General features: G+C 51.1%; 1 protein-coding gene across 1 annotated transcript; it reads right to left on the reverse strand.

The window, feature by feature from the left end:
• Positions 1–1,959: 1,959 nt before the first annotated feature.
• On the reverse strand, positions 1,960–12,539 carry IFNLR1 (interferon lambda receptor 1). Its single transcript, XM_074934481.1, has 7 exons — positions 12,477–12,539; positions 11,298–11,442; positions 8,028–8,206; positions 6,623–6,771; positions 5,841–6,000; positions 5,119–5,249; positions 1,960–3,339 (listed from the first exon to the last, which is right to left on the reverse strand). Exons 1-7 carry the CDS (start codon positions 12,532–12,534, stop codon positions 2,509–2,511), a joined length of 1,653 nt encoding a protein of 550 aa, XP_074790582.1. The 5' UTR covers positions 12,535–12,539; the 3' UTR covers positions 1,960–2,508.
• Positions 12,540–27,182: the final 14,643 nt, after the last annotated feature.

The raw sequence follows: 27,182 nt of genomic DNA on the forward strand, positions 1-27,182 counted from the left end.
GCCACAAGTCCTCCTTTTCTTATAGCATTTGTTGCCATTTCCCTGGGTGTTTTCACATTAAAGGTTGATTTTTTCCGTTACTCACAGCGGGCCTGGACTTAGCACCTCTGCAAATCAGGCCGCAAACTCCCCTCAAATAAAGAAATCGGATCCCTGCCACATGCAGCAAATTCTTAGCCTACGTTCTCCTCCCAAATCTGCAGAGGGAAGCAAATCTGGGTATCTACGATTCCCCATACAAAGGGGGACAAAGGCAATTGTGATGTGGACACGTCCACCGAGAACGGGACTAAGACCATCAACTCATTTCACACAGACTGTCGAACAACTGTCAGATGGTAACAACTTTCAATTGCTACTCGAGTCTCGTCTGAACCAATGGTGTTGGTCCTGCTTTGAGCAGGGGGTTGGACTAGATGACCTCCTAAAATGTCTTCCAACCCTAATCTTCTATGATTCTATGATAATACACCGAAGTCCAGATCTGGTTCTGAACCCTGCAGCTTGCTGCTGTCTCTAGTCATTATCTGATCTGAAACATAGGGAGTGACCCATAATGGTGAAAGGCATTGTTGCCATTATCCATCATGTGATCCCTTCCCCTGCTTCTGGTGCTTGATCTCAGTCTCCCCATCCCCTGAAGGCTGTGAACATTAAAGACCCACATTAATACTCCCCTGCCTTTTTCTCCAAGTGTAAACTCTCTAAGGTATGTCTCAGTGAGCATGGAGAGCTCTGAGCAAAGGCAGCTCACTATTTCCCCTTTAACCAGTTTGCCTTTCTTGATCTCCTTTACCGGAATAAAACATACATATCAAGTTCATTTCAGCCAGAAACACCACAAGTAAAACACCATCAGCCCCTAGAGACGGGCACAGATCCCACCTCTGTCTAGCACCCCCTTCTTGGGTAGTTTGGGGTGGTATTGAAGCTTTGACTCTTCGCTCAGAGATGGGTAAGCAGCAAGGGAACTGCAGCCTACAACAGCAAATAGTATTCTCGGAGGAGAGATGTATGATCAGTGCTTAATTTGTAATGAAAGAGGTGCTGAGGCTCAAGCAATTAAGTGGCAGGCCTCTAGCAATTTTTTTACATTCCTAACTAATGCAGCAAGTCCAGTGGTGCCAGGGCTCTGAACTGCCAGGCCGAGAAGTGCCGGGCTCAGCCCTGGCACAAATGAAGCAATGTGCCCGATGAATTGCTCAGAATTTCACTCACACCGAGTGATGATGGGAAGGACTGGAAGGGATTCCATTCTGGCAAATAGCATGGGCTTTCTCCGGTGAGCAGAGGTAGCCCTGTGTTGTGGTGGGAAAATGCAAATACACGCACATGCGGAACGCCCCCCAAACATTACACAGCAGCTTTGAGCCACTCTGCTCAGCAGGGTGAATTTCAGCACCGACAGGTGTGTTTTTATATAAATCAAAATAAATAACCAAAACAAACATCTCACATTGCCCACCTCGATTTTTGTTCTCTCTGTTCAAATACGAAGGGCAAGCGCTACAGGCGGACCGGGAAGCTCCCTTTACCCCACGAAAAGCAGATGTGTCCAAATGTCTATGTGGGATGCAAATGTCCACCCAAGATAGTCCCATCCAGCAAAGGAAGCAACTGCACAATGACAGCTGGGGAAACGGAAGTGTGCTGGCCTAGGTTGAAATCCACACACAATTGGAACATACCATGTTGCCAGCATTTTGCTGGCAGTTTTACACAGCCCTTGGCTTTGTCTTCACTGACACAAAGGTGTGTGTTTTTTACAGTACAATAATTAAGGCTAAGATGTAGTCATGGGTATTTTTAAGTCAGGGGTATTTATAGTAAAAGTCATGGACAGGTCACAGGTCATGAATATTTGTTTATTGCTCATGACATGTCCATGACTTTTACTATAAATACCCCTGACTAAACCTTAGCTGCTCCTGGGGCCCCTGGGCACCATTGCTCTGGGGGAACCTTGGGGGCCGATGGCTGGCCTCTGCTTGACAGCGGGGGCTGACTGCACCTGGCCAGCCATTGCTCTGAGGCCCCTCGGGCCAGCTGCTTGGATGGCCCTGGGGTCAGCTGCACCGGCCATTGCGGAAGTCCCGGAAAGTCACTGAATTCATGACTTCCATGAACTCCATGACAGAGGTCATGCAGCCTTAACAATAACTAGCCCAAGATCCTTATCTCACTGTAAAATTCTAAGTGGAGACAAGGCACTTGTAGTGTTACCATAAGGTAGCTAGGCAGAACTAGCACCATACCCCTGCCTGAGGTCTACCTCACTTTGCTTACCTCATGGTAAAACTACAGTGCCTTGTTTTTCCAAACAAAAACCCACCTCTTTCTGAGTGAAGGAAGACCTAGCCCTAGGCAGGACAAACAGTAGCAGAAAGCATTTTGCATGGGTGGTAATGCATAAGCAGCATAAATCTTGGGTCTGACAAACACTTGTCATTGTTTTCCTCCTGGATGGAGCTCCCTAGATCCAGACCAACCAGAGGACTGCTAACCCCGTCAGTTCCTTGGCATATAACGCACATGCTGATATCCCTGGAATTTAAACTTTGGATCGCTCTCTTGCTGCAAGCTGTCACCTTTCCCCCGTGTCTCTGTTTCAAAAATCTCGCTTACTACCGAGGCCAGGGGTGGTGGGTCTTCTTCTGAGCTCACGGTGAGGCTGTCACTGTCGCTTGCAATGCCCTCATCCTCTGCGAGCTTTAAAGTCTGGAAGCAAACAAGCTGCCCATCAAGAGGGAAGCCCTCGGAGTCCTCACTGACAAGAGGCTTCCCATTCAGCCCCTCCATCAACACAGTCACCTGAAGGAAGTTGTCTCCTTGGCAGACATGCTGCCCATGTCCACTAGTAGCTGGATATCTGGCTTCAATGAGAGAGAAGTCTCCCAAGGAGGAACTCTCAGAAAGGAAGGATTTCTCGCTGTCTTGGAACCCAGAGGTGTCCTCCTCGGCCGAGCCTCTTCTCCAAACAAGCTGCGAGAACTCTAACCCTGCTAGGTTAGACACAGATCCTCCCTCAAGGTGGGAGCCACCCAGTTCAGAGCCCAAGTGGGACCCTTGGTGACTCGTGCTGGCTGCTTGGCAGTTGGGAGCTCTCTTCGGGAACCGAGGCATTTCAGTGTAGGGTCTGAAACTGCTGCTGTCATCCTCCTCCTCTTCCTCCCAGAGTGAGAGGAGAGAAGCCTTTAGTGATACATTGTTCCTCACTGAAGGACCACTCCTTCTCCCTCCCAATGCTGGCTTCTCCACGCAGATGAGGTCTTCCTCAAAGAACTCCTTTTCGCTGGTCTCCTCAAGGATCTTCCCAGGAGCTCTGAAATGGGAGAAATCCTAGCGGGAAGGGAAATGAGATTGGCAGGTTAAAGGGGGTTTTCATTTTGATAGATACTTTTTAAAGCAACTATAGTGGGCATGGGAAGTGGCAGAGAGCCTGGAGAATGGCTTTTATTGTGGGCCTGTACAGCACAATGGGGCCCAGTCCCAACTGACTTCAGTTAGGGTGACCAGACGTTCCATTTTTAAAGGGACAGTCCCGTATTTAAGCTCTACTGCAGGTGTCCAGACTTTTTCTTAAAAACAGGCAAATGGTCCTGTATTTTCTGTCTCCCCCGCATCAGTACGGTGGGTCCTGCTGCTGGCCAGGTCCCTGCTTGCCAGCCGCCCACCCACCAGTGGTGAAGGGGGCGGGGGTGTGTCCAGTGGCGGACGATGGGGTGGGTGCGCAAGGCTGGTGGTGGGGCGAAGATGCAGCGTGCGGGGCTGGCCGCTTCCCCTGCTGGTTCATCAGCGCAGCCCCCGCTGTGTGCCAGCTCTCGGCCAGCAGGGCCCCGCCATCCCGTCCTGCTTCTGGCTGGTGCTGGCTGCGTGCTGCGGTGGCTGGTGAGTGCTGGCAGGCACCAGGTGATGGCCAGTTACGTGTCGCCTCTGCTGCCCACCCTTCATGCTCCCCCTCTAACTGTCCTCTACCTGCTTTGCCCCTTCGCCCCCCCCTGCCCCTCTGGTCCTCCATATCCCCCCCAGCAGGTCGTGTCCTGCTCCCAGCACTGTGTGGAGAACCCCTGGTCAGAGTGTTCAGCTCACCCACAGCGCTGGCACGGGGAAGCCTCTCCGCCCCTCAGCTAAGCTCTGAAGTGGCAGGATTGGGGCGGGGAGAAGCAATTTCCAGCCTGTTCACACCCGAACCTGCAGGCTCCACAGCAGCCCTCAGGGCAGAGGCTTAGCACCCTCTTCAGCACCCCACCCCCGGGTCTTGCCCCCAGGGAGCGCGGGGCTGCTCCATCCCCTAGGAATCCTCCCTTCCTGAACCACCCCTCTGGCCGGGTTCACTGAAGCCCCTGCAGTCAGGTTCCCTGGGCCCTGGTGCAAAATGCATTCTCAGGGCTTAACCCCTTCCTGCCTGCGCCATAGCCGAGGTGGCTGGCTTATGTGGGTGCCCAGCAGCAGCCTGGAGGTGATAGCTGCCTTTTGACGCTGTGTGGGCAGAAAGGGACAAGCTGCTTCCAGCCACACTGGGGGTGGGGGGTGGAGAGGAGATGAGCTCTGCACCAACACGGGCCAGGTCATCCCTTCCCTGGGGGGAGGGATAGCTTGGTGGTTTGAGCATTGGCCTGCTAAACCCAGGGTTGAGAGTTCAATCCTTGAGGGGGCCATTTAGGGATCTGGGGCAAAAATTGGGGATTGGTCCTGCTTTGAGCAGGGGGTTGGACTAGATAACCTCCTGAGGTCCCTTCCAACCCGGATATTCTATGATTTCCCCCCTCCTCCCCTGCAGCTGGAAGCAGCTCCTGTCCCTTCCATACTCCTAGTCATTTTTGTTCCCTTTTCTGAACCAATTCCAATATATCTTTTTTGAGATGGGGTGACCACATCTGCACGCAGTATTCAAGATATGGCCATACCAGGGATTTATATAGCGGCAAGATGATATTTTCTGTCCTATTATCTATCCGTTTCCTAAGCCTTGTGTGCTACCGCTGTTCAAATACACTGAAGTATGTGTTATCTGATCTCAACTCTGGACCCAATCCTGATAGGTGCGGAGGAAATCAGGAAGAGTTGCAAGAACACGGCAGCTTCCAGGATTGATCCAATAACGCAGTCGTTCCATACCAAAGCTTGAGGCCTCTTCTCTCTCTTGGCAGCTTGTTTACACAGACATAGGACGGAGGCAGCAGCAGCGCAAAGGAAAAGCAGGACGAGCAATGGGACTGCAATGGTGACGAGGAACTTCCAGTCCATGGCTGCAAGAGAGAAAGCCAAGAAATAGTTCTGTTGCTGTGGACATGTTCTACAAATACTACTAGCTTCTTACAAAGGACTTCCCATCCGTCGATCTCAAATCCTAGTGTCATTCGCCTCATCTGACAACAGCCTAGACAAGGGAGTGATTTGGCCAGCAGGTCAATGACCAAACCAGGAACAGAACTCAGGTCTGCCCACATCCAGACCAGCATCCTGTCTAGAGCTGGTCAAAACCTAATTCATTTTTTTACAGAAAACATTGCTGAAAATGGAAAAAAAACAAACAGCCTAATCTAGGTTCTCCATGGACAATTTATATTTTCAGGGGAAATTCAAATACCAAAAATTCTGGGCTGAAAAACCAAGTTATTTTGGCTAAAATATTTTGGTTTATGGCCAAAGTCTTTCAGTTTTTTGGGCATTTTGGTTTTTTACAAAAATTTCCACAGAAAGGAGTCACTTTTTTTGCAAAACCAGCCTCTTTCCTGGACCACCCAATTCTCCATTAAAAACCAGTTTGGATGGAAACATTTCCTCCCAGCCCTGCCCCTTCCCACCGATCCCCTTGCTCCCTCCCAGCAGGGCCGTACCTTTGGACTTTAACAGCACGCACACTGGCTTGGAGAACTTGCTGTGTTTTAGTTGGATTGCTTGGAAGGAAGCCCTGGCACTCAGGCAGTAATTGCCGCTGAGCACAGAAGTGTTGATTGTTACCTTGTCCTGCTTCATGTTGTCATAGTACTGCTTCTGCTGAGACACAAGGAAAACAGAGGGTTGGAGACAGTTGGGGTTCTCTGTTCAGACCTGGATCCTCTGTTTAGACTCTGGAGGGACCTTTGTGACACATCTTTCCTCTTCAGTGTGTAGATGTTAGTCAGGCAAGAACCACGTATGACTCCACAGACACCTGGTCTGGCACTGGTATTTCTCATTTGACTATTTCAGTCTTCTAGGCCTTGGCTGCACTAGGGTGGGGGTGGGAGGTGTTAATTTTGCACTGAGTGTTTTGCACACTAACTGGTGCATGTGAGACGGCCTGCTCTGTATACACAACGTCAACTGTTCTCTGATTCAATACCTATCAGTGTGTCTCACACTTTGGACTTTGTGTGGAGGACGTGGGCAGGTATCCCATGAGGCTTTGCTTCTTTGCAGGACTCTATGTATCCTGGGACTTTTGTCTCTGTACATTGTGGGATATATAGCAGAAGGAACTGGAATCAAACAACTATTCCCATGATTCCCAGTTCCCAAAAACCCAGATCCAACCCTCTCCCTTCCCCAGAACTTTAGAGACATTTGGACCAAGATCCAAGCTTTGCATCTCCAATACGTATCTATGCCTAATCCAATGAAACACTGGTCTTCTGACCTTGTCTTCAGTTCCGGCTTCCCAGAAATCCAGGTCATACTTCAGACCGATAAAGGCTTCATTCACACAGGAGGCCAGGGGGAAGGTGGCACTCACGGTGATTGTAGTTTCCGTCATGCTCACTTTTAGTGTCGGGGGAGCCAGTTCCACTGCAATTGAGTGCCCAGATGTTAGAGCAGCACTCGCATAGATCCCAGTATGCAGCCCAAAGCCAGCCACCCAAACAGGCCACATATAAAGCAACCCTGGACACTAAGTTTTTGTGAAGCTCAGGCTCTTTCTTAGATGGCTACAAAGAGTTCAAAGCCAGTGCTCAGGCCCGCCGACAGCAATTCCAGGCCCCAGGGCACAACAATCAGTGGGCCCCCATGCATGCACAAGCCGAACCTGTGCGGACGTGGTCCGCCTGACATCTGGGCGGCACTGCGCCTGTGCTGGCTGGTGCCCAGCAAGCTGCCGGCTGCGCTCTTCCGCACAGCCAGGGCTTCCACATGCCCGCCCAGTTGGGTTGCCAACTGTCTAATCACGCAAACCCAAAAACCCTTGCCCCACCCCCTGCCCTGCCCATTCCTCTGGGAGGGAATTGGGTGTGGGAAGGGATGCGGGGTCGGACTCTGGGAGGGAGTTTGGGTGTGGGGTGCAGGGTCTAGGCTTGGGTAGGGGGTTGGGGTTCAGGAGAGGTTCAGGGGGTCGGCGCTTACCTCGGGTGGCTCCCGAAAGCAACTGGCACACCCCTCTGACAGTGGCTCCTAGGTGGGGGGCCTAGGGAGTCTCCGCCTGCCGCTGCCCACAGGCACCACCGCTGCAGCTCCCATTGGCTGCAGTTCCCAGCCAATGGGAGCTGCGGAGTCTGCACTTGGGGCGGGGGCAATGCGTGGAGACCCCCTCCCCAAGCGCTGCCGCAGCAGCGCAGAGTGAGGGCGGGCAGGAAGCCTGCCTTAGTCCTGCTGTGCTGCCGCCGGCGGCCCCCGGGCCCTTTTAAATCAACCAGGGCCCTGGGCAGTTGCCCCCGTTACCCCCCCCGTCAGTGGGCCTGCCAGTGCTTTAAGCATCTGACTTGGCAGTAGCCCCTTGATCTGCAGAAGCCACGATCTCAGTGAACATGTTGGATAACGAAGGACAAAGAGCTGCCGATCAGAAACTCCCCAACGGGCACTGTCCTTCCTCCAGGGGAGGTTGTTGAGACTCAGCTCTCTGCATAGGGCCTACAGCTGTAGTGTGGGTCTGTTCTATTCAGGTTCTTATGCCGTGTCCAGCACCATGGTATCTGAGCACCTTACGAAATCTTACAAGCGTGGAGGAGAGTAGAGGGAAACTCCAAACTCTTCTAGCCCTGTGGGGGCATCACACAAACATTCTCTCTGGAAAGGCTGTTCAGCCATAGCATAGACTAACAATAACATACCATCAAAATGATATTCCATGACTCCCGACTCCACCCAAGGGGACCTGCGCCCTGCCGACCGGGCTTTGACACGGGCGCTGAATTTGTTGTACAGGTCTGGCACACAAGTCAGATTGCAGGTGGTTTGGGAAATATTTCTGCAGTGTTGGACCTTTTCCCAGTGCTTTAAGTGATCCCATCTGAAAGAAGAAACAAAACCAACACAGGGTTGAACATCTAGTGCTTCTTCGGGGTAGCAGGGGTGGCGTTTTGCAGAACTAGCACCAAACATGGCTGAGGGCTTACGGCAGAGCTCTCCCCGTATTTGCCTATTCCCAGGGATTGGCCCTGGCAAAGAGACAGAGCCCAAATTCTAATTATTTAAATGGCCTCACAGATTTACATTCTGCTTTGCAGCTAAACAATGAAAGGAAGGATTGCCCAGTGGTTAGGGTGCAAACCTGGAACTCAGGCAACCATGGATCAAATCCCCTTTTCTGACTCAAACTTCCTGGGTGACCTTGGGAAGATCACACATGCCGTGATACTGATGGTGGCGTGGTGTAGGGTACGTGTAGCTACATACTGCAGTGAAAAGTGGGGTGCATGGGAAATTCTCTGGCAGCAGGGAAGCTGCTGCAGCCTTTCCCCACTGTTTCCACCGTGCCAGAGCTGACAGAGCTTTCCCCGCTGACAGAGGCTTTCCCTGTGGTGGGGAAAGGCTCTGGCAGAGGAGAGGTAGCAGGACGCTACACTGCTAAAAATAGCAGTCCAGACATGGGAGGCCCAGCTTGGGCATGTAGGGCTGTGTAGGGTACACACACTAAGGTTCTGGCATGTCTCTACTCTACAGGGTTAAGCAGTGCTTCGCCGTCTACACTGCTGTTTACTCCTGTGCTGCGGGGCGTGCTACCTCTGTACTCCACACACTGCGGTAAGCATAGACACCGACTTAGTGTCTGTGCCTCAGTTTCCTCATCTGTAAAACAGGGATAACAACACTGCCCTGCCATGCCTTGCACTGATGTCATGATGAGCAGCACATTAAACACAGTCAGGCACTCAGATATTACATATAAGGTAGAAGGAATGAGACCCAGCGTCTTCCCTAAAAAGCTTTACAACCCCAGGCCAAGATTTTCAAATGTGACTTGTAATTTTAGGCACCCCTGGGGGGGGTTTTGGGTGCCCTACTTGAGCTGCCTTAAAAGGTCCTGAGTTCCAGAGGGATGGTCCTCTGCAACTCCTGAGGATCAGACCCCTTGAAAGTGTCTCACACTGGGGTCTGCAAATCACTTTTGAAACTCTTAGCTTAAGCTCATTGGGCCTACTCCCTGCCCATGGAGGCCAGTGAAAAGGCTCCCATTGACATCCCTGCGGGATGGATCAGGATCTACAAGTCCTCCCAATGTGGGCTGCACAAGCGGGCCCTGGGGAAGAGAGGCAAACACAGGCAGGAGGAGAGGCAGCCCAGGGGAGGGAAGGCTGAGGGAGGATCAAAGGAAGGGGAGGTTTGAAGCAGTGGGTTTTAAGGAGAGAGAAGGAAGAGAGAGATTGTGCTTGGTAGATGAAAACAAGGGGCCAGATTCTCCACTCTGCTGCACCAGCTTCCTGCTGGTGAAACGCCATGTCTCCAGTTACATGGTCATCAACGGAAAGACGTCTACTGACTTGGCTCAGGCCCCAAAGAACCAGGCCCATGGGAACTGACACCACCTGGAGAGGAAGGCAAGGCCGGAAGCAAGGGGCCAGCTGAAGGGAGATCAGCAAAAGAGAGACCCTCTAGGGAGAGGTGAAAGAGGAAGGCAGAGCCTGGGGCAGATGAGATTAAGGAACTTGAAACTGCAGTGGTAAGAGGCAGGAAGCCAGACAGGGACCACAGGGGTGTGCTCAGAATGGCAGGGGAGAAAGGGAATTTTAGCAGCCAGACTGCGTGGGGTGTACTAAGACAGTCCCCGTGACAGCACAGAGAGCAAACACGGCCCTGCTGGTCTGGGCAGCGCCGGGGAGCGCTTTTAACCAGGCTCTAAGTTGCCTGCACCCCAGCTTCCCTCAGTGCTCTACATAGGGTTGCCAACTTTTAGTCGCACAAAACCGAACACCCTGGCCCCACCCCCTGCCCCACCCCTTCCCCAAGGCCCCACCCCACCCCTTCTCTGATGCCCCACCTCTGCTCACTCCTTCCCCCCTCCCTCTGTTGCTTGCTCTCCCCCACCCTCACTCACTTGCTCATTTTCAGCTCATTTTCACCCCCTCCCACAGGGATTGGGGTCCGGGAGGGGGTGAGGGCTCTGGCTGGGGGGTGTGGGAAGGGGCTCTGGGCTGGGGCTGAGGGGTTTGGAGTGTGGGAGGGTGCTCTGAGCTGAGGCTGGCAGTTGGGGTGCGGGAGGGGGTATGGGCTCTGAGCTGGGGGTGCAGGCTCTGGGGTGGGGCCAGAAATGAGGGGTTCAGAGTGTGGGAGGGGGGTCAGGGCTGGGGGGATGTGAGGGCTCTGGCTGGGGATGTGGGCTCTAGGCTGGGGCCAGGGATGAGGGGTTTGGGATACAGGAGGGGGTTCTGGACTGGGGCCGAGGGGTTCGGAGTGCAGGGGGTGGTTCCAAGCTGGGGCAGGGGGTTGGGGTGCAGGAGGGAGTGGGGGGCGCAGGCTCCAGGAGGACGTTTGGGTGCGGGAGGGGGCTCAGGGCTGGGGCAGAGGGTTGGGGTGTGGGAGAGGGTTTGGGCTCCAGGCGGCGCTTAACTCAGGTGGCTTCCAGGAAGCTGGCAGCATGTCTCTTGGCTCCTAGGTGGAGGCACGGCCAGGTGGCTCTGTGCGCTGCTTTGCCTGCAGGCATCACCCCTGCAGCTCCCATTGGCTGCAGTTCCCGGCCAGTGGGAGCTGCAGAGCCGGCACTCGCGGCAGGGGCAACACGCAGAGCCTCCCTGGCAGCGCCTCCACCTAGGGGCTGCAGGGAGATGTCCCTGCTTCTGGAGAGCTGCGTGGAGCCAGGTAGGGAGCCTACCAGCCCCGTGCCAATGAGACTTTTAATGGCCTGGTCAGCAGTGCTGATCGGAGCCGCCAGGTTCCCTTTTCGACTGGTGTTCCAGTTGAAAACCAGACCTCTGGCAATCCTAGCCCTACAAGGGACGGCCCTGGACCTGATCAGTTTGTTTGCGGGCCTGGTCCATCCAGCATAAGAAGCTGTGAACAGACCTCACTAATAGAAACTCCACACACAGTTCTCCCCACACCCCAGCCGCCATGGGGAACAAGCCCCAGGCACTTCTAGTCATTTTCCCTTGCGGGACACCCACCTTTGGTATCTCACGGTATACAGCACATCTGGCGGGGACCCCTCCCCGGGGAGCCATGTCAAAACCATGCCGAAATCCTTCGACAGCAGCGTCACGTTGCGAGGGGGGGACAGTGGCACGGTGGGCTGCCCCAGAGCTACAGAGCCTGGCAAGGAAGGAAATAGGAAGGAAAAGCTATTCAAATGCTCCAGCCTTGATTCTGGGGCTGGGACGGGTTTGGGCGCTCATGGGAGAACAGCACGTGTGAGGACCTACTGCTCTCTGATGCCTTCCTGCAGCACTCCCAATGGGCGTGATTCACCCCGGCCCTGGGGGGAGGGGGGCGCGGGGTTGGACCATGTTTTGGTTTTGCCCATTTTCCTGCCCCTCAGGCTTTGTCCTTCAAGCGCAAGAACAAGCTCGGGGCACCTGAGTCCAACCTCAACCAGGTCATAGGCTGCCCATGCTTTTCTCAACCCCTGAAAGCAGCTTGGGGTTCAGATCCGGCTCTGGGGAAAGGACTGGATCAGTTCTTAGTTTACATGCTCTGGTTTGAAGGTGCTGCCTTCAGTTCCTACAGCAATTCCTCAGACAACTGTTTCAACTCCAATTTTTCAAAACAGATCACTCCCAAAATTCCAGATTTCTGAGTCCGAAGCAGGCCACGGCCCTGCCAGCCCTACACGCCAGGCACCTGGGGTTTTCAGGACAGAACCAATTTCTAGCCATCCCTGCTCCTTCAGCAAGATGCTTTTTAGGGTAGGTCCACGTCTGAGGTGGGGGTGTGATGCCCAGCTCCTGTAAATGGACCTGCACTAGCTCTGCGTGAGCAAGCGCCTAAAAATAGCAGCATGTCCACAGCAGCACTGGCAGCTGCTGGGACTAGCCACCCAGAGAACAATCCCGCCCAACCCCCTGGGCCTGGGCCCCCACAGACACACTGCTAGTTTTAGGCACTAGCGTGGGTATATCTCCATGAACAGGGAATCGCACCTCCCATTTCAAATGTAGGCACACCTGAGAGGAAAACCTTTCATTTGACATTTATCCACCCCAGAGCCTTTCACTCCTGTTTACATGGCCGAGGCCCCATCCACAGAGACTTTGAGTGCTTTGGCAAAGACAAAGCAAAAAGGATACGCTATCCTTGGACTATGCCTTTAAAATGAGCAAAGCAGCACAAAGATGTCCATACCGTACCTAGAATCTGCTGTAAGGAAGACAGAGCTAACAGGACTCCGATTCTCCCGGTAGACATGCTGAAGTCACAACTTCCTGCTTGTAATGAGTTTCTTTTGTTATGACCACTTTCATTATCCAGTTTCCTGTAATAAGTAGTGTTGCCCGTCAGCCACGCACAGGAGAACACATGAACCACTCCCTGAGAGAGAGGTAGCCTCACACATCAGCTGCAATCCAAAGGCTGAGCTGTACTTTGAACATACAACACCTGTATGTAAGGGTACACAGCTCCCAGTTTAACTATTGCTGTAATAAAAGAAAACAACTCTCAACCTTCAATGATAAATACGCTCTAGCCTTCCCTTCCAAAGTGCTTTACAAATATTTCTGCTTCCAAATAGCCTTCTGGTGTGGGGAAGTATTCTTAGATCCATACATAGATTTTAGGGGCAGAAGAGATCGTTATGATTACCCAGCCTGTGTGTCTAGTAGCAGGCTAAAGAATTTCATCCAGTCATTCCTGTGTTGAGACTATATCTTGGGGCTGAGCATATTTTTAGAAGATATTATTATGCCCATTTTACAGATGGGGAAACTGAGTTACGGAGATGTGGAAAGTGACCTGCCAAAGTCACACTGTTATCAGTGGCAGAGCTGGGACTAGACTCCAGGTCTACACCCAGTCACACCCCTGGGCGCTTTCTCACAGAGACCATAGATTTCTCCTTTGTGTATTGAGAACTGTTATTGCTCCAGGCTGACCCAGTGCGTCCCCTTGCCGGTGGGTGTGGTGTTGCAGGTGAGCCCTGACTTGATTTTTCCCTTACCAGCATTTCAACAAGTCCAGACAGACTGATAGATGATTGTGGAGAGTTTCATCAATTAACAAAAAAGGCAATGCAGAACATAAACAAAACTTTCACCCCAGCATCTCCGCTAGTGCAGATGCTCTAAACTGACAAGAGAAATGTTGAAATCTCGAAATCCCCTGCAAAAGGGAATGAGCTTTCTCCACCAAGCTCTGCCCAGAGGCTGGTTCGCTCACCGCCTGCCTGCATTGTGCCGTGGAACCTTCACTTGCAGGAGAACCAACAAATGGGAGCAAGGTATGGGTGGCCATTGTTTTGTTCCTGTCATTGCCCCGGGGGCATCCTCTCATCCCCCTTCCCCGAGCACATTCCCGGCCACTCTCAGGAGATGCTCCAGTCCTGGAAACCAACAACTCTTTAGGATGCCTCAGATCTCAGTGAGGGATCTACTGTGTCTGTTAATGACGATGGAGAGTGGGTGCTGGGTCTGCAAGGCTCCCCTGTGGTGGTGAACAGGACAGCCGGGGAGAGACAGGCACACAGGAGGTGTGAGCAGTGCACAGAGAGACAGCGAATGCACATGTGTGTGCTAGGGCTGCCTGCACACATGTGCCTGGAAAGAAAGGCTAGGTTGTTGGTAGCTAAGTGATCTTTATCCCTAGTCCCCAGTCACCTGACGTGGTTCAGGGTTATAACAGGTTAATACCCCCATCCATGGCAGAGGTCAGACAGTGTCCACGGATTACAGTGCTCAAAGAGGGTGACTCACCATGGTGAAGGTAGAGGAAGTTTCCAGACCTGGAATGGGGTTGCACAGGAAGGCGAGTAGCAATTTCTGACTCTTTCCCCCACTCTGCAGTGGAGTGGGAAACAGCATCTAGAGCAAATACCTCACTTCAGGTCTTCCTAAGAGCCCTGGAGGAAGGTCAATATAAAAGAGAACATGCAATTTTTAGCAAGAGTTAGGAGACTCTGACCTCCATGCCTGTGTGTCCCTGTAGAACATCAGGGGTTAAATCCTGGCCTCATGGAAGTTCATGGCAAAACTCTCTTTGACTTCAACAGGGTCAAGGTTTCAGCCCTAGGGTGACCAGACAGCAAGTGTGAAAAATCGGGATGGGGGTGGGGGGTTAATAGGAGCCTATATAAGAAAAAGACCCAAAAATCGGGACTGTCCCTATAAAATTGGGACATCTGGTCACCCTATTCAGCCCCCCAAAACTAACTACATCACAGAAAAGAAACAAGCTAACATGGCAGGTCAGTACCACCAGGTGGTGCTGCCTAGCAAGCAAAAACCCATGGGATACTTAGCACATGGAATATAGGAGGATACAGGCATTAATCTGTGATGGAATTGAGACTCACTTAGGAACTTGAAATGTGCTTTATTAAAACTCCTTCCACCTCCAGTGCCCTTTTCTGTATTGGCTTGCACCCAGATTTTCAAAGGTGTCCACTAACTTTGGGCATCCAACATGAGACCCTTACAGCCGAACTCTACTCTCACTCCAGCATACCCAGACTTCAGTGGGGCTGTGTGGGCTCCAGATCAGGGCATTGCATGAGCCACAATCTTAAACAGTGTGTAAAATCCAGGTTGTCCTACAGCATCGTACAGCATGTAGGGCACTGGTGTGGAAGTCGGGAGAGCTAGGTGCTTTTCCCAGCTCTGCCCTTGATCTATCTGTGTCTCTTTCCCCTCTGTTCTGTCTAGATTGTAAGCTCTTTGGGGCAGGGATTGACTCTCACTCTGTTTTATAGCACCTACCACAATGGGGCACTGACCTCAGCTGATGCGTTTAGGCACTACCATAATCACAATAATAGTGAAACTTAGAGAGTCCCAGCTATCTTCTGACTTTGCAACCAGTGATTCAGCCCTTACTGAGTCAGGGCTTGACTACCCCTTTCCCCGTGAGCAGCCCTCCTGAAAGCCATGGGATTAGCCCTGTCAGGAAGGTGCAATGCAGTGAAAGCAAGCGGGGGGCAGCATCAGGCCTTCAGTTACTACTCAGGCAAACTCGCGTTGGTTCCAGTGGGCCCCCTGTTTGAGTGCAGAAGCTCTTTGAAAGTGCAGAAGTCATCTTCACAGCCAAGCCTGGAGTGATCCCAATCCCCTGCCAGCTGGAGACCCTTGCTGACAGACAGAGGGAATTTCTGGTATGAGCGTCGCCATGGGGACCAGAGCCATTTCCATGCTCCCAGGTCATGGAATAAAGAAAAAGCGCAGGTGATCTCTGGGCCAGGATTTGGGTGCAGGGAAAAGCGAGGAAGAATAAGAACTCTCCAACCTACAAACACATACAAAGGAGGCACTTCCCTGTGGGATTAGGGATGGGCTGATGGGTCTGAGTCTGACATTCCAGCTTGGACGCTTTGCTTCTCAAAGCTACCTTAACTGCTAATTACCTGGAAACAAATGCCAGGTCAAGCATCCAGCACCAGAGGTAGCTAAGCTGAAAGGAAGCTGAGATGAGCTGGCTGGGGCAGTCAGAGCCTGCCACTATGACCACGCCTGCCTCTATCTGCAGGGGATCAAGAGCAATTGAGAGCACCTGTGAATGATGGATAGTAGCACCCCCTATGCACTGGGGCACGGTGGGGACAGCACCAGTTTAATGAACTCTTTCTGTTTGGACAACAGAAAATTGTGATTTTCACAAGTAAGACTAATAAATAATACTAATAAAGGCTGATGGTGGTCTCTACTAGAGTCATTCCAGCTGCTAATTTCTTTTTATTTTTATTTTTTTTGCTCATTTAGAGATCACTGACATTTTTCATTAGGAACACATTTTTTGATGCAAAATGGCCTTTTTGTGTCAAGAATTTTTTTGCAGTTGATTTGGGGTTCTTTCTCCCCTAAATTTTCCAGGTTTTTTTCAGTGAAACATGGACAAAATTTTGAGTTTTGACGACCAAAAAGTTTTCCGTTTTCTGTCAAAGCACTGGAAAACTTCAGTGGAAAACATTTTTTAAAGGTTTTTTTTTGTTTGCTTGTTTCAAAATTTCATGGAATCCCTGCCCTGCCCCTTATCTCCCATTTTCCTATTGGCTCTCGTTACCTGGGGTAGGATAACGTCACGCTGGATTGACGAATATCTCAGGCAGGGAGTGTCGAGTGAGCCAAGCTGTCTCACATACACCAGAAACTGAAAATCTTAGGGCTTGTCTACACTTGAAATGCTCCAGCGGTGTCACGTGTCTGCATAGATGCAACCCATGCTGACGGGAGGGGTTCGCCCACCAGCGTAGGTAACCCCAGGGCCGGATTAACCTTTTGTGGGCCACCGTGTAGTTATTATGGCCCCCTTCCAAGCATGGGCTCTGTGCGATGGCACCATTGGCACATTGTAAACCTGGTACTGGACAATCTGCCTCCCCAAGAGGTGGTGACTATGTCGACAGAAGAATTCTTCCATTGACCTAGCACTGTCTACACCGGGCATTAGTTTGTCAGGGGTGTGGATTTTTCACACTCCTCAGAGACCCAGCAAGGCTGTTGTAAATTTCCAGTGTTGCCAAGCCTTTAGTCAAATGCACTGAGACTTCCTGATAGCTCTCACTGGATGTTTTGACAATGTTCTTAAAGGGACGCTGTACGGTAAAGATCGTGTTTAAAAACATATCTTACCTCTAGCCCTAAAAGCTTAGGTTAATGATTGACTCCAAAGCCCTTTGGTTATTCAGACGGAAAGCCATTTAAACATCCCAGTGGCTCTTTGCCATTTGGGCTGTTCGTTTCGTTTTGCAATTTACCAAAGGGCCCAATCCAGCAGAACATCTTTACCGAGTAATCACCCCAGCTGAGATATAGAGGCCCCGTTGCACTAGGGGCTGTATATACACGGAGTAAGAGACAATCCCTGCCCCCTGTATCTTTACCCCCAGTGTTTCCTCCTGTGTATTCTCTCTAAAGTGCACTTATTTCTTCCATCCTTCAGGCTGCTGCACTCCTCTGCTTTCAGGGTCCCCCAGCTCTTGCACTGCTCTTGGTCAGTCTGTCCAAACTGCAGTAGCTGACCTCCTCCTCTCTAATCAGCTGACCGCCCTTCATGGGTGCCCAGTTTCTCCAGCATTCAAAAATCATGAGTCAGCCCCCTTCCCCCGCCCCGCCCCCCAACATCAGGGGATTGATGTAAAGGTCGTTGGTTCTTTCTTGTTGCCTGCTGGGTTCTGAGCCCTTCGGGTCAGACCTAGGTCACATTTTCAGGCTTTTCTCCAAACCTGTGAGAGCTAGAAACTTGGAAAGCTGCAATTCCCACCTGACTCCTGCAGCTGGGGCTTTAAGAAAGCGACCAAATATCATGAGACTTGGGATCAAATCATGAGAGTTGGGCAACACTGTGTCCCTCTGGCGGCTTCTCTGCAACTCCACATCCTGTGTGGCCTCGTCCTCGACTTCCAGGTTCCACACAGACTGTGCCACTGACATCTTCTCTCCTGCTAGTCCCTGCTCACACCCCTCTGTGCTTCCCTCCGGGGCCCCTCTATCCTTCTCCAGCACCTAGTCCTTTCTCCCTTGCTGGGAATGACTGCCTGGATCACAGATGCTGTGCAGCCTCTCTCTCTCCTCCTTCAGATGCTTCCTCAGAGCCAGCCCCACCCATGCAGCCCGCTAACTAGCATAATGTGCGTGGTGAGCAACTCCCTGACCCGACAGTGTGAAGTCCTCCCCAACCTCTTGTCATCTCTCCTGTGCCCTAGCTCCTCTAACCTAGATTGTAAGATCCTCGGGGCAGAGACGGGTCCCACTGATTTCTCTGTTAAGCACAACACATATTTCTGGGCATCTCCTTTTCTCCTCACCCCAGAGCATCTAGGCAAAGGGAACCAGCCTCAGTGTGAGTGGGATTCTCATCACTCCCAATGTCTTATCACAATGCAATTTTGGTCCAATGGGTCTAATCTAAGGCACTTCATGACCCCCCCCTTGCTGTAGTATCTAAGAGCCTCACAGTGTATTTATGCCCAGTGAGGGAGGGCAGTGCTACTGTCCTCACTATACATAAGAGAAACTGAGGCACAGCACAGCTAACGGACTTGCCCAAGGTCACACAGGAAGACTGTGGCAGAGCAGGGAATTGAACCCAGCTCTCCCAAATCCTCAGCTAGTGCCCTAACCACCTCTCTAAGCCTGCAGACCCTGAAGTGTCTTAGCTGGAGCTGGTTGTAAAACTGGGATGGGACATGGGAGTTCCATTTGACATTTTTCCTTCAAAAATATTCATGGGAAAATTAGAAATGTAATGAAAACAAATCAGTCTGGTTTTGGTTTGAATAGAAGATATGCATTTTGATTTTCAAAAAACAACATTCAATGAAAAAGGCCATTCAAAATGGTTTTGTTTCAAAATTTCCCAAAGACAAAATTTCACTAAAACAACATTTTTCACATGGAAGCTCATAATTTTTAAAGGCCACCCTGGTTTCTGGCCAGCAGCTCTGATCTCACTTCCTTTGGCACCTTCCGAGCCTCTCCCCATTTGTGTGATGCTGGACGGAAGGGCGCCCTGGAGTTGGGCTGGGAAGATCCCTCTCTGATTCCAACCATGTTTGGCTCCATTTCCACTTCCACAGCAGCCTCCTTCCTTCCTACTTACCGGTTCATACAGTACAGTCACCTTCTGTGGACGAGTCACATGATAAAGGGAGCAGCCATGGGCACACATACTATACGGCCCTTCCACACTAAGGTCCAGGAATAGCAGCCCATTTCATAAGCAGTGATCACCCTAGGGAGCATCTGTTTCTGTTACTTTGACCTCTTGGGGAAGACACATACTCGAAGAGAAGCAGATCAATCAAAGTGACAAGCACTGGCCGAATCCTCTGAGGTGCTGTAACAGCTTCATGGAGAGCCCCGAGCCTGATCCTGGCACTCTGTGATATGGCAGCTGGACTTGTCCTTGGTTCCCAGGCTGGAGGAGCTTGAACTTTCCCACCCTATCACTGGGAAGTCCTGGAGTGGTTCTCTTCAAAGAGCTTGCAGTGGAGTGTTTAGCCTGTAGCCTGTGGGACTGGGTCTTTTGTGATTCAGTATGGTATATTCGCTCTCTGTATAGGTTCTTATATTGCCCCAGCAGTGTGGAATTTGAGTGCTCTGGCTTCCGCTGTCTCCGGTATTTTGGTTCCTATTCACTCTGGAACGTCTTTCAAAGGATTCAGGAAGGCAAAGGAGAAGACCTGAGGAGGGACATGATAACAGTCTTCGAATATGTCAAAGGTTGTCATAGAGAGGATGGTGATCACTTGTTCTCTGTGTCCACCAAGGAGAGGATGAGAAGTAATGGGCTTAATTTGCAACAAGGGCGGTTAGAAAAACCATTGTATCTGTAAGGACAGTTAAGCACTGGACGAGGTTACCTGGAGATTCCATAACCTCCCTGTCGTCTGAGGTTTTAAGAACAGGTTGGACAAACACCTGTCAGAGATGGTCTAGGGATACTTAATCCTGCTGGACTAGATGACTTCTTGAAGTCCCTTTACTTTGCTATGGTTCTCTGATCACCTCTCATCCCACACAAAGGCCAAATGGCTGCATTCCATGCTAACAGAAGTTTCAGGCTCTTTGCAGGGCATTGCATGGACCAACCCCAGCCCTAGTGGAACTGCTGCATGCACAGATCCGCTTAGGTGCCACTTTAACCTCTCTCCTGGATGACAGTGTTGGTGAGACATGTGACTGTAAGGGGAAAGGACCACTCCAGTGCAAACCAATGAGCTGTCCGTGGCAGCTGAGGATTACCTGCATGGGCACCCACTGCTGTTTGATCTGGGAGATGGAAATAGGCAGAGATTTTTACCTGACTTCCTCACCTCAGCAAAGAGAACCTGCCACTCCTGGGAAGTGCAAGATGCAGTCACCAGAATGCAATCAGTCACTGAGAAGCCACACCTCACCCAAGACAAATCTGGCTCAGCTGGCCAAGACTATATATTTTACAACACTGCTATAAGCCCATGACTAGAGAAAAGCAATGCCCTAAACAGCCCAACGCTGGCACAGGTTTGTCAGCTCTTGGAAGGGCTGATTACACCTTGCCGGGCCTGTGTTTTTCCACCACTGAGGTAGCAAGTGAGAGTCAACACCAGAAACAGAAGTAGCATTTCCTATCTTTGTGTTCTTTTCTTTCCCCTTTTGTGTTTGTCTTGTTTTATCTTCTTAGGAACCAGGATCGGACCTTAACAATGAGAGCAAAAACCACCACCAGCCCATCTCAACTAACTTCTCTTTTCCCCCAAAAGGCCAAAATTACCATCTTTAATACCATCTAAGAGACAGTCAGACAAGGGTTTTTTCCCTTCTAAAAACTCTCTCCAGCAAAACGGAAAGGGAACAAATATTGTAACTAAAATGAAAGCCTTACTTCACATGATATATTTCAAAAGCTTTAACTGTTTTCCTTTCTTGTCTGTATCTTTAATAAAAGGTTCAAAGGATTTTTAATGGTGTGTTTGCTGAGGTCCTAAGCAGGCTGAGGTCTCTGTATTCCAACCCCTGAACCTTGTTTAAAACTGTTTAATGTTAGACAGTTTCATGGTGATGTTATCTGTGACAGCTCTTTGGGCCCATAGATTCCATCTAAATGAACACAGAGTGGACTGCACTGAGAAAAGACCAATCCCTTTGCTTGGCAGAGGGTTCAAAAGAACTTTTAAGATCTTGCTCCAAATCGGAAATGCATTGGGTGCTGGCTGTGTTCAGCTCAACAGCAGTAAGGTGGAGATAACACTACAGCTGTGGGGGAGGGAAGCCAAGTATCTCATGTCCCTTACATTGAAACAACATCACGGGAAGGGGAGTGAGCTGCACAAGTGGACACGAGTCAAAGCCAGGGTAGTGGGAGAGAGCACCGCCTAGAGGCGGCAGTACTTTCAAGAGCCCACATGAAGGCAGCGTGGTTCTACCGGATCCTCTTGCGAGCATCAGTGGCCATTTTTACTCCCTGTTTGGGCAAGAGGGGCATCTGAGTGCTGGCAATGTTTTGCATTGTAGAGGTTGGCTGGCAAGGCAATAGGTGCTACCAAAGTTAATTAGCTCGCTAACTAATTCAATACCTCTCACTTCTATTGTTGCTGACTTGCAAGCCAGGGAAGGGAAGAAGGAACACGCAAAGGTAAAGGTAAATTCAGGCTTACTCACCAGTGAAATAAGTGATTAACCGTTTGATGACCAACGTGGAATGCCTTTGGTGGGTTCCCAAGTTTGTAGCAAAGAAGTGTCCCCGTCACAGACAGCACTAGCATAACCAGCGCAGACGGCAGCAGAGTTCAACATTTCCACTCCAGTGGTCACTGCTGTGAGGACAGATGCACTGTGGGCTAGTTTCTGAAGGAATGGATGTACATCTGCATCCACACAGGCACGGGGCTGGTGGAGGGCTTACATCATGCAGGGAACCGCTTTAACTTAACTGACGAAAGTTCAGGAGTTTGCTGCCAGGCCTCCAAAATCGTGTGTGGGGCGTACAAGGCTGTGCTGACAGAAGGCAAGCATTGCTGCTAAAGCTTGGTAGTCTAGACCAGCCCTGAGCCTCTTCTTGGGAGTGGGTTATGGAGACTGGCCACCCCCGCCCAGCTTGCCAGGGGGTCCTGCCTGCTGAGGGACAGGACATTTGTGTGGGGGAAGCCTGGGCAAACAGAGGCCACCACCCTTCAGGGCTGTCACCCCAACACCTCTCTAAGGTTCATCCTTTCTTTAAACAAGACAACAGCAAAGGAGAACATTCACCCGGGGCCAAGTCCGTCAGTGGTGTCAGGTACAACTTCATTCGTGTCAGCAGCTTCTCCTCCTGACACACCAGGGTACATCTGGCCCCAGGTGATTTGCAGTTGGTGGATGGAGAGTAGACATGTTAAGCTGAGGTTCAACCAGGGCAGTAATTATTTGGCACTAGGGTCCGATAACTCAGGAGAGCCCAGCTCCCATCTAGGCACCAGCGCAAGTGGCCAGGTGTTCCAAGTTGCTCACCACATTGGGTGCATTTTGAGTGCTGAGCACCTTTGAAATTCTGGCCTGTCACTGCCGGGCCAGTCGCCTAGCAACATCCTGGGCATAGCTGACCCTGGCAGGGGCTACCCAATTGGCTGCACTTCTGGACTGGTGGAGAAGCAGAGCTAAGCTACTACTTGACCTAGCAGTGGCCCACTCATCTCCAGGTCTGGCCAACCCCATGGCTCTGACCATTAGGCCCAACCCCCCCGCATGTCCCAGGCGTGATCCTGACATCACCCCAATTGTGGGCGCTGAGCACTTGGAAACGCACCATGCTAACAGCCCCCAAGTTACAAAGCGGGTAGCTGGGCCCTTGTAGCGAACGTGCCATGTCTCTGGCATTCACTTACTCCTTTGGTCCAACAGAGCCTGTGTGCTGACTTTCCGAGGATGATGCAAGTCACACCTGGGGCTCGGCAGAGGCTGGGGAGTGAGGGGGACATTGGGTTGGGTGGCATTATCATGGAGATCAGTCCATGGGCTCCAATGGAGCGACACAGATTTACATCGACTGAGGAGCTGGCCCTTAGCCTTAGCAGCGGGATGTTCCCAGAACGCTGGGTAGAATGTGCTTCCCACCACCACACCCATTCTGCAGCTGACAAGAATTAATGTAGAGGCCCCCAGTCTCCTGTCTGAACAGCTCCCGCCCTCCCCATCGCCGGGAGGAAAGCCTCCAAGGAGGCAGGAGTCCTCTCTGGCCCCTTTGCCATCAGGAGAGGACGAGCTCATCTGAATGACAGGAGTATCAGTGAAAGAGAGGCATGGGAAAATTTGGAAATGGGAGCCTCCAGTGATGTATATGCATTGGGGGAAATGTCCCCCAGCCATGCAGAAGCCCTTCCCACCACTGCTGAGACTTTGAAGCCAGGCAGCTAATGGGTGTTTACTGTTATGGGTAGAGATCGAAGCAGATAAGGTCTCCATGAGCATTTAGGACAGACTTTAATACCCAGCTTTTATAGCACCTTCCAGACTTCAGTTGAGTCGTCCCACTGCAACCCACCCCTCCCCATGGAGAACCTATGGGTCCAGACTTCCCTGGGACAAGGGTGTCTGCCCACCCTACTGCACATCTGCGCGGGGGCAGCAAGGATGCTGGTGCAAGGAGGAGTCACATTGTGGCCTCACAACCTCATGCCCCAAAGGTTGGGGCTGGACACCTTGGCGGGAGGTCTGACATCGGAGGGAGCCCTTGATGCATCTCCAAAGAGGCAGGGGCAGCGAGTTATATGGGCCCATGGTGCCCAGGTACCAGAAAATTCAAGGCCCGCAGGGCCCGGCGCCAGCGATGTCCAGGGCCAGGTCTCTCCCCCAGCCTCACCTACCGCCCCTGCGCGCCCCACTCAGAGCATCCCCCAGCCCTGCCTGCCACCCCCGAGTGTCCCTGCCTGCTCTGGACCGCGGGCGGCTGCCCCCTACAGCTCTGCACTGCGCTCCCTTGCTGGCCGCTGCCGGCTACAAGGGATTGGTGCTGGGGGCAGGCTGAGGCAGCTGCTGGGGGAGCTATCCTGGCTGGACCTCCTGCAGCCTGGGGTTGGGTGAGTGTTGAGCAGGGGAGGGGCTCCCCTCTCCCCTGGAGCTCACTGTGTCAGCAAGGAGAGGGCCTCGGGGAGTCCTCCTCTCTGGCCCCCAGCCCCAGGGCAACCTACCTGCTGCACCCCAAACTCCTCATCCCCGGCAAGTTGAGATTTCTCCTTTCATATCCCTGCTGCAGGGGTTCGTTCCTCTAGAAAGTCAGACCAGAGCGAGATGCATTTTAGTGGTGGGTGAAATGATCCCTGTGCACCCCTTAGCTACCTCGCTGGGGCATCACGAGACTTAGCAATAAAGTGCTTGGAGACCCTCCTATGAAAGGCACCAGAGGAGTGCCACGGACTGGTATACCATAGCCTGGAACTCAATTCATTTCTGAGTCATACTTCCCCGTCTCAGCAGGGGTCACTCCATAGCAGGTGCACCTACTGGAGACAGACACATCACAGATGTTTAACACACTTCAGCCAAGTTGGTAATTCCAGCTGATCAAAGCCCATTACAGCATCTCGTGTGGTCCAGCAGTATGCACATGGGGTTTCCTTCCAGCTCCATCTGAGAAGCTGAGAGAGAACATCTTGATATCCTATGCAGTCACTGGTGACAGATGGACAGGTAGCGGAGCATTGTCAGGCAGGGAGAGGGCAAACTGCCTGCCTTTTTGGCTCCTTTGTTAGTTATTTAGCTCAGGACGTTGGCTTCACTTTCTCAGATGTTTTTCAACAGCTTTGTACTTAAGCTTCAAATTTAAAGCGTCAGTGATTTGAAATGGGACGATCTAACCCCCACCCCGAAATCTAACTGAAGTCTTTTCTGAAGACTCACTGCTGTGACGAACCCCCACCCAGGTAAAGGGCCAGGAACTTCCCATGCTCTCGCCTTCATCAGTGTTAACTCTCATTAGTGCTAATGGGAGTGATGTGCAGGCACCCAGAAGAGAAGAGGCCTTCTGGGCAGGAACTTTGGTGCTGCTAGGAATTTGTACAGCCACATTCACATTAAAAATTAATTTATTTCTTACCAAGAGTTTTCTTTGCTAGGACAGAACAGGCAGCTTCCAAAAAACAACCACCAGGTGAGACAGGCTCAATATAGCTCTTCATTACTTGGCTGGGGAAATGATGACAGGCATTGATAATAGACCACCAAAGGCATGGAAATGATAAATCTCAAGCAAAGGAAGCCACTGAGACCCATAAGGACTGGGAGATTTACCTTAATATCACAGGATAAGAGAAAGACAGTGTTGCCTAGTGGATAGGACATCAGACTGCAAGTTAGAAGAACTGGATTCTGTTCTTGGTCTCTGCCACTGGACTACTGTATCACTTTGAGGAAGTCACTTCACCTCTCTACATCTCAGTTTCCCCTCCCATCACTTGTCTGCATTGTCTGTTAAAATTATAAGTTCTCAGGGACAGTCTATTATGTTTCTCATACATCATATAGCATAATAGGGTCCTGATTTCTGTTAGGGCCTCTATGTACTAATGTAATGCAAACAATTAATAGTAATAAAAACACATCACCTTGCCATACTAAACTCTGGCTATCAGAGTCTCAACTGTTCTTGGCACCACTCCCCTTCCTGGTTATTACCATTCTCTTTTATTTGGTTGGTTTGCTCTTTTATATATGCCTTTCCCACCCTGCCCACCTGATTGCTGACCCTTTAAATCTGGGAGAGACTACCAACTGTAGCCCTTAGGGGGGCCATTTTGATTTTGATTTCTGTAGGCCCTTCTCTGCTTCCTGGTAAGTGTGTCAGCTCCGTGTGTGTTTTCTGTCTGTCCTCACAGTCCTACTTTCAGCCTGAGTGTGTAGCATTCACGTAGCAAATCTGGTTCCTGGAGGGGGAGGATTCAACCAGCTTATAGGATCCACTTTAATGTCTAGCCAGACATATCACTAAAAGCCCCACCCATGGAGGGCTTGGCTCTGTGTGGGTGAACTACGCACCCCTCCCCTTTGAGATCTGCCAGGTCCATGCATTGCCTTGCTGAGGGTATCCTTCATGTACAGCTTTGGAGTTTTTGTAATAATAGACAGCAATTTACAAATATTGGCTCCCCCTCTGACTGCTTCTGTGAGATGGGGCAGCAGCATTACCACCATTTTATAGACGGGAAAACTGTGGCAAAGAGTGGAAGTGACTTCCCTGAGGCCACACAGTGAGTCAGCAGCAGACCCAGGCGTAGAACCCAGGAGTCCTGATTCCCAGCTTTTTTGCCCTGATCATTAGATGGACTTTGCACAACACTGAAGAACATCTTGGTTGTAGCTGTCAGTATGCAAAGCCTATAATACAGGAGATAGAGACAGATGATATATATGCAATCTATTGCTACCCCAGCAAGCAAAAATCAAGAGACTTGCTTAAAAATTGTGAGATTTAAAAAAATATTACCTTCTGGATTCTTTCTCTTTGCCTTCTGCTTTCCCACCTTTAGGGGGCAACTTGGTCCTGTTTTCAAGCTTTTCTCTGAAACCAGGAGGGCTAGAAACTTCCTTTTTTGAAATGACACAGAAATTAGGAGCTCCTTAATAACTGCCTCTACTGCACGTGGTTAAAGTGCATGATGAGCAGCTCAGAATACTGTTTCAAAGAGAGAGCGAGCATGGTCTAGTGGGTAGCACACGAAGCTGAGAGTCAGATCTGTGATCTGTCCCTGGCTCTGCTACTGACTGCTTGTGTGTGTAGGGCAAGTCCCTTCCTGGCTCTGTGCCTCAGTTTCCCTATCTGTCCAGTGGTGTTCCATCGTTCTCTTAGCGGGGCACAGTGAATTAATGGTTGTAAAGCATGTTACAACCCTTGGGTGAAAGCTTCTAGAGGGAGGCAAATCTTCATTTTCCCATGCTCCCTACGCATGCTGCCATTGACAACAATGGAACCACAATGAATGAAGCTGAGCCGGGACCTAGTGCTGGGAGGCGGGGGAAGGACGGGAGAGTTTAGCCCTGTGTTTGTGCCTAAGGGGTGGTTTGTTTTGGCATAAACACAACAGTGGGTCGACAGAGTAGGGAACGCTGCAGCACTTGCTCCTTACGTTACTCTGCACTAAGCTTTGGTGGGTTGGGGGCAGAACTGGAGCTGAGTTACACTGAGGCTCTGAAAGGAGCTGATGCTGAGCTCAGTTCCAGCAGTGTGAATCCGGAGTGACTCCACCAGGGTGCTCTGGATTCATGTGAGATCTGGCCCATAGCCTCCAGCTTTTCTGGAGAAGAGCAAGGAGGGGTCTTCTCTGGTGCTATTAGAGGCTTAGTGCAAAGCTAATTTCACAATAATAAAGCGTCGGTTCGTGTCTGTTAGGAAAGGGGCTGGTTTCTTCTCGCAGTAGCTACATTGAAGTCTGCGGCGCTACGGCAGAGAGGAGTCTG

Source organism: Natator depressus, chromosome 19, assembly GCF_965152275.1.
Source record: "Natator depressus isolate rNatDep1 chromosome 19, rNatDep2.hap1, whole genome shotgun sequence".
Lineage (NCBI taxonomy): Eukaryota > Metazoa > Chordata > Testudines > Cheloniidae > Natator > Natator depressus.

Excerpts from the sequence above, each read along its gene's own strand:
- IFNLR1 (XM_074934481.1), bottom strand. The coding sequence starts at position 12,534 with ATGTCTACCGGGAGAATCGGAGTCCTGTTAGCTCTGTCTTCCTTACAG. Across the intron at positions 6,772-8,027 it reads CATGGAATATCATTTTGATG|TGGAACTGGCTCCCCCGACA; the intron begins GTATGTTATTGT and ends ACTCAATTGCAG. Across the intron at positions 3,340-5,118 it reads AGAAGAGGCCTCAAGCTTTG|GATTTCTCCCATTTCAGAGC; the intron begins GTATGGAACGAC and ends CCTTCCCGCTAG.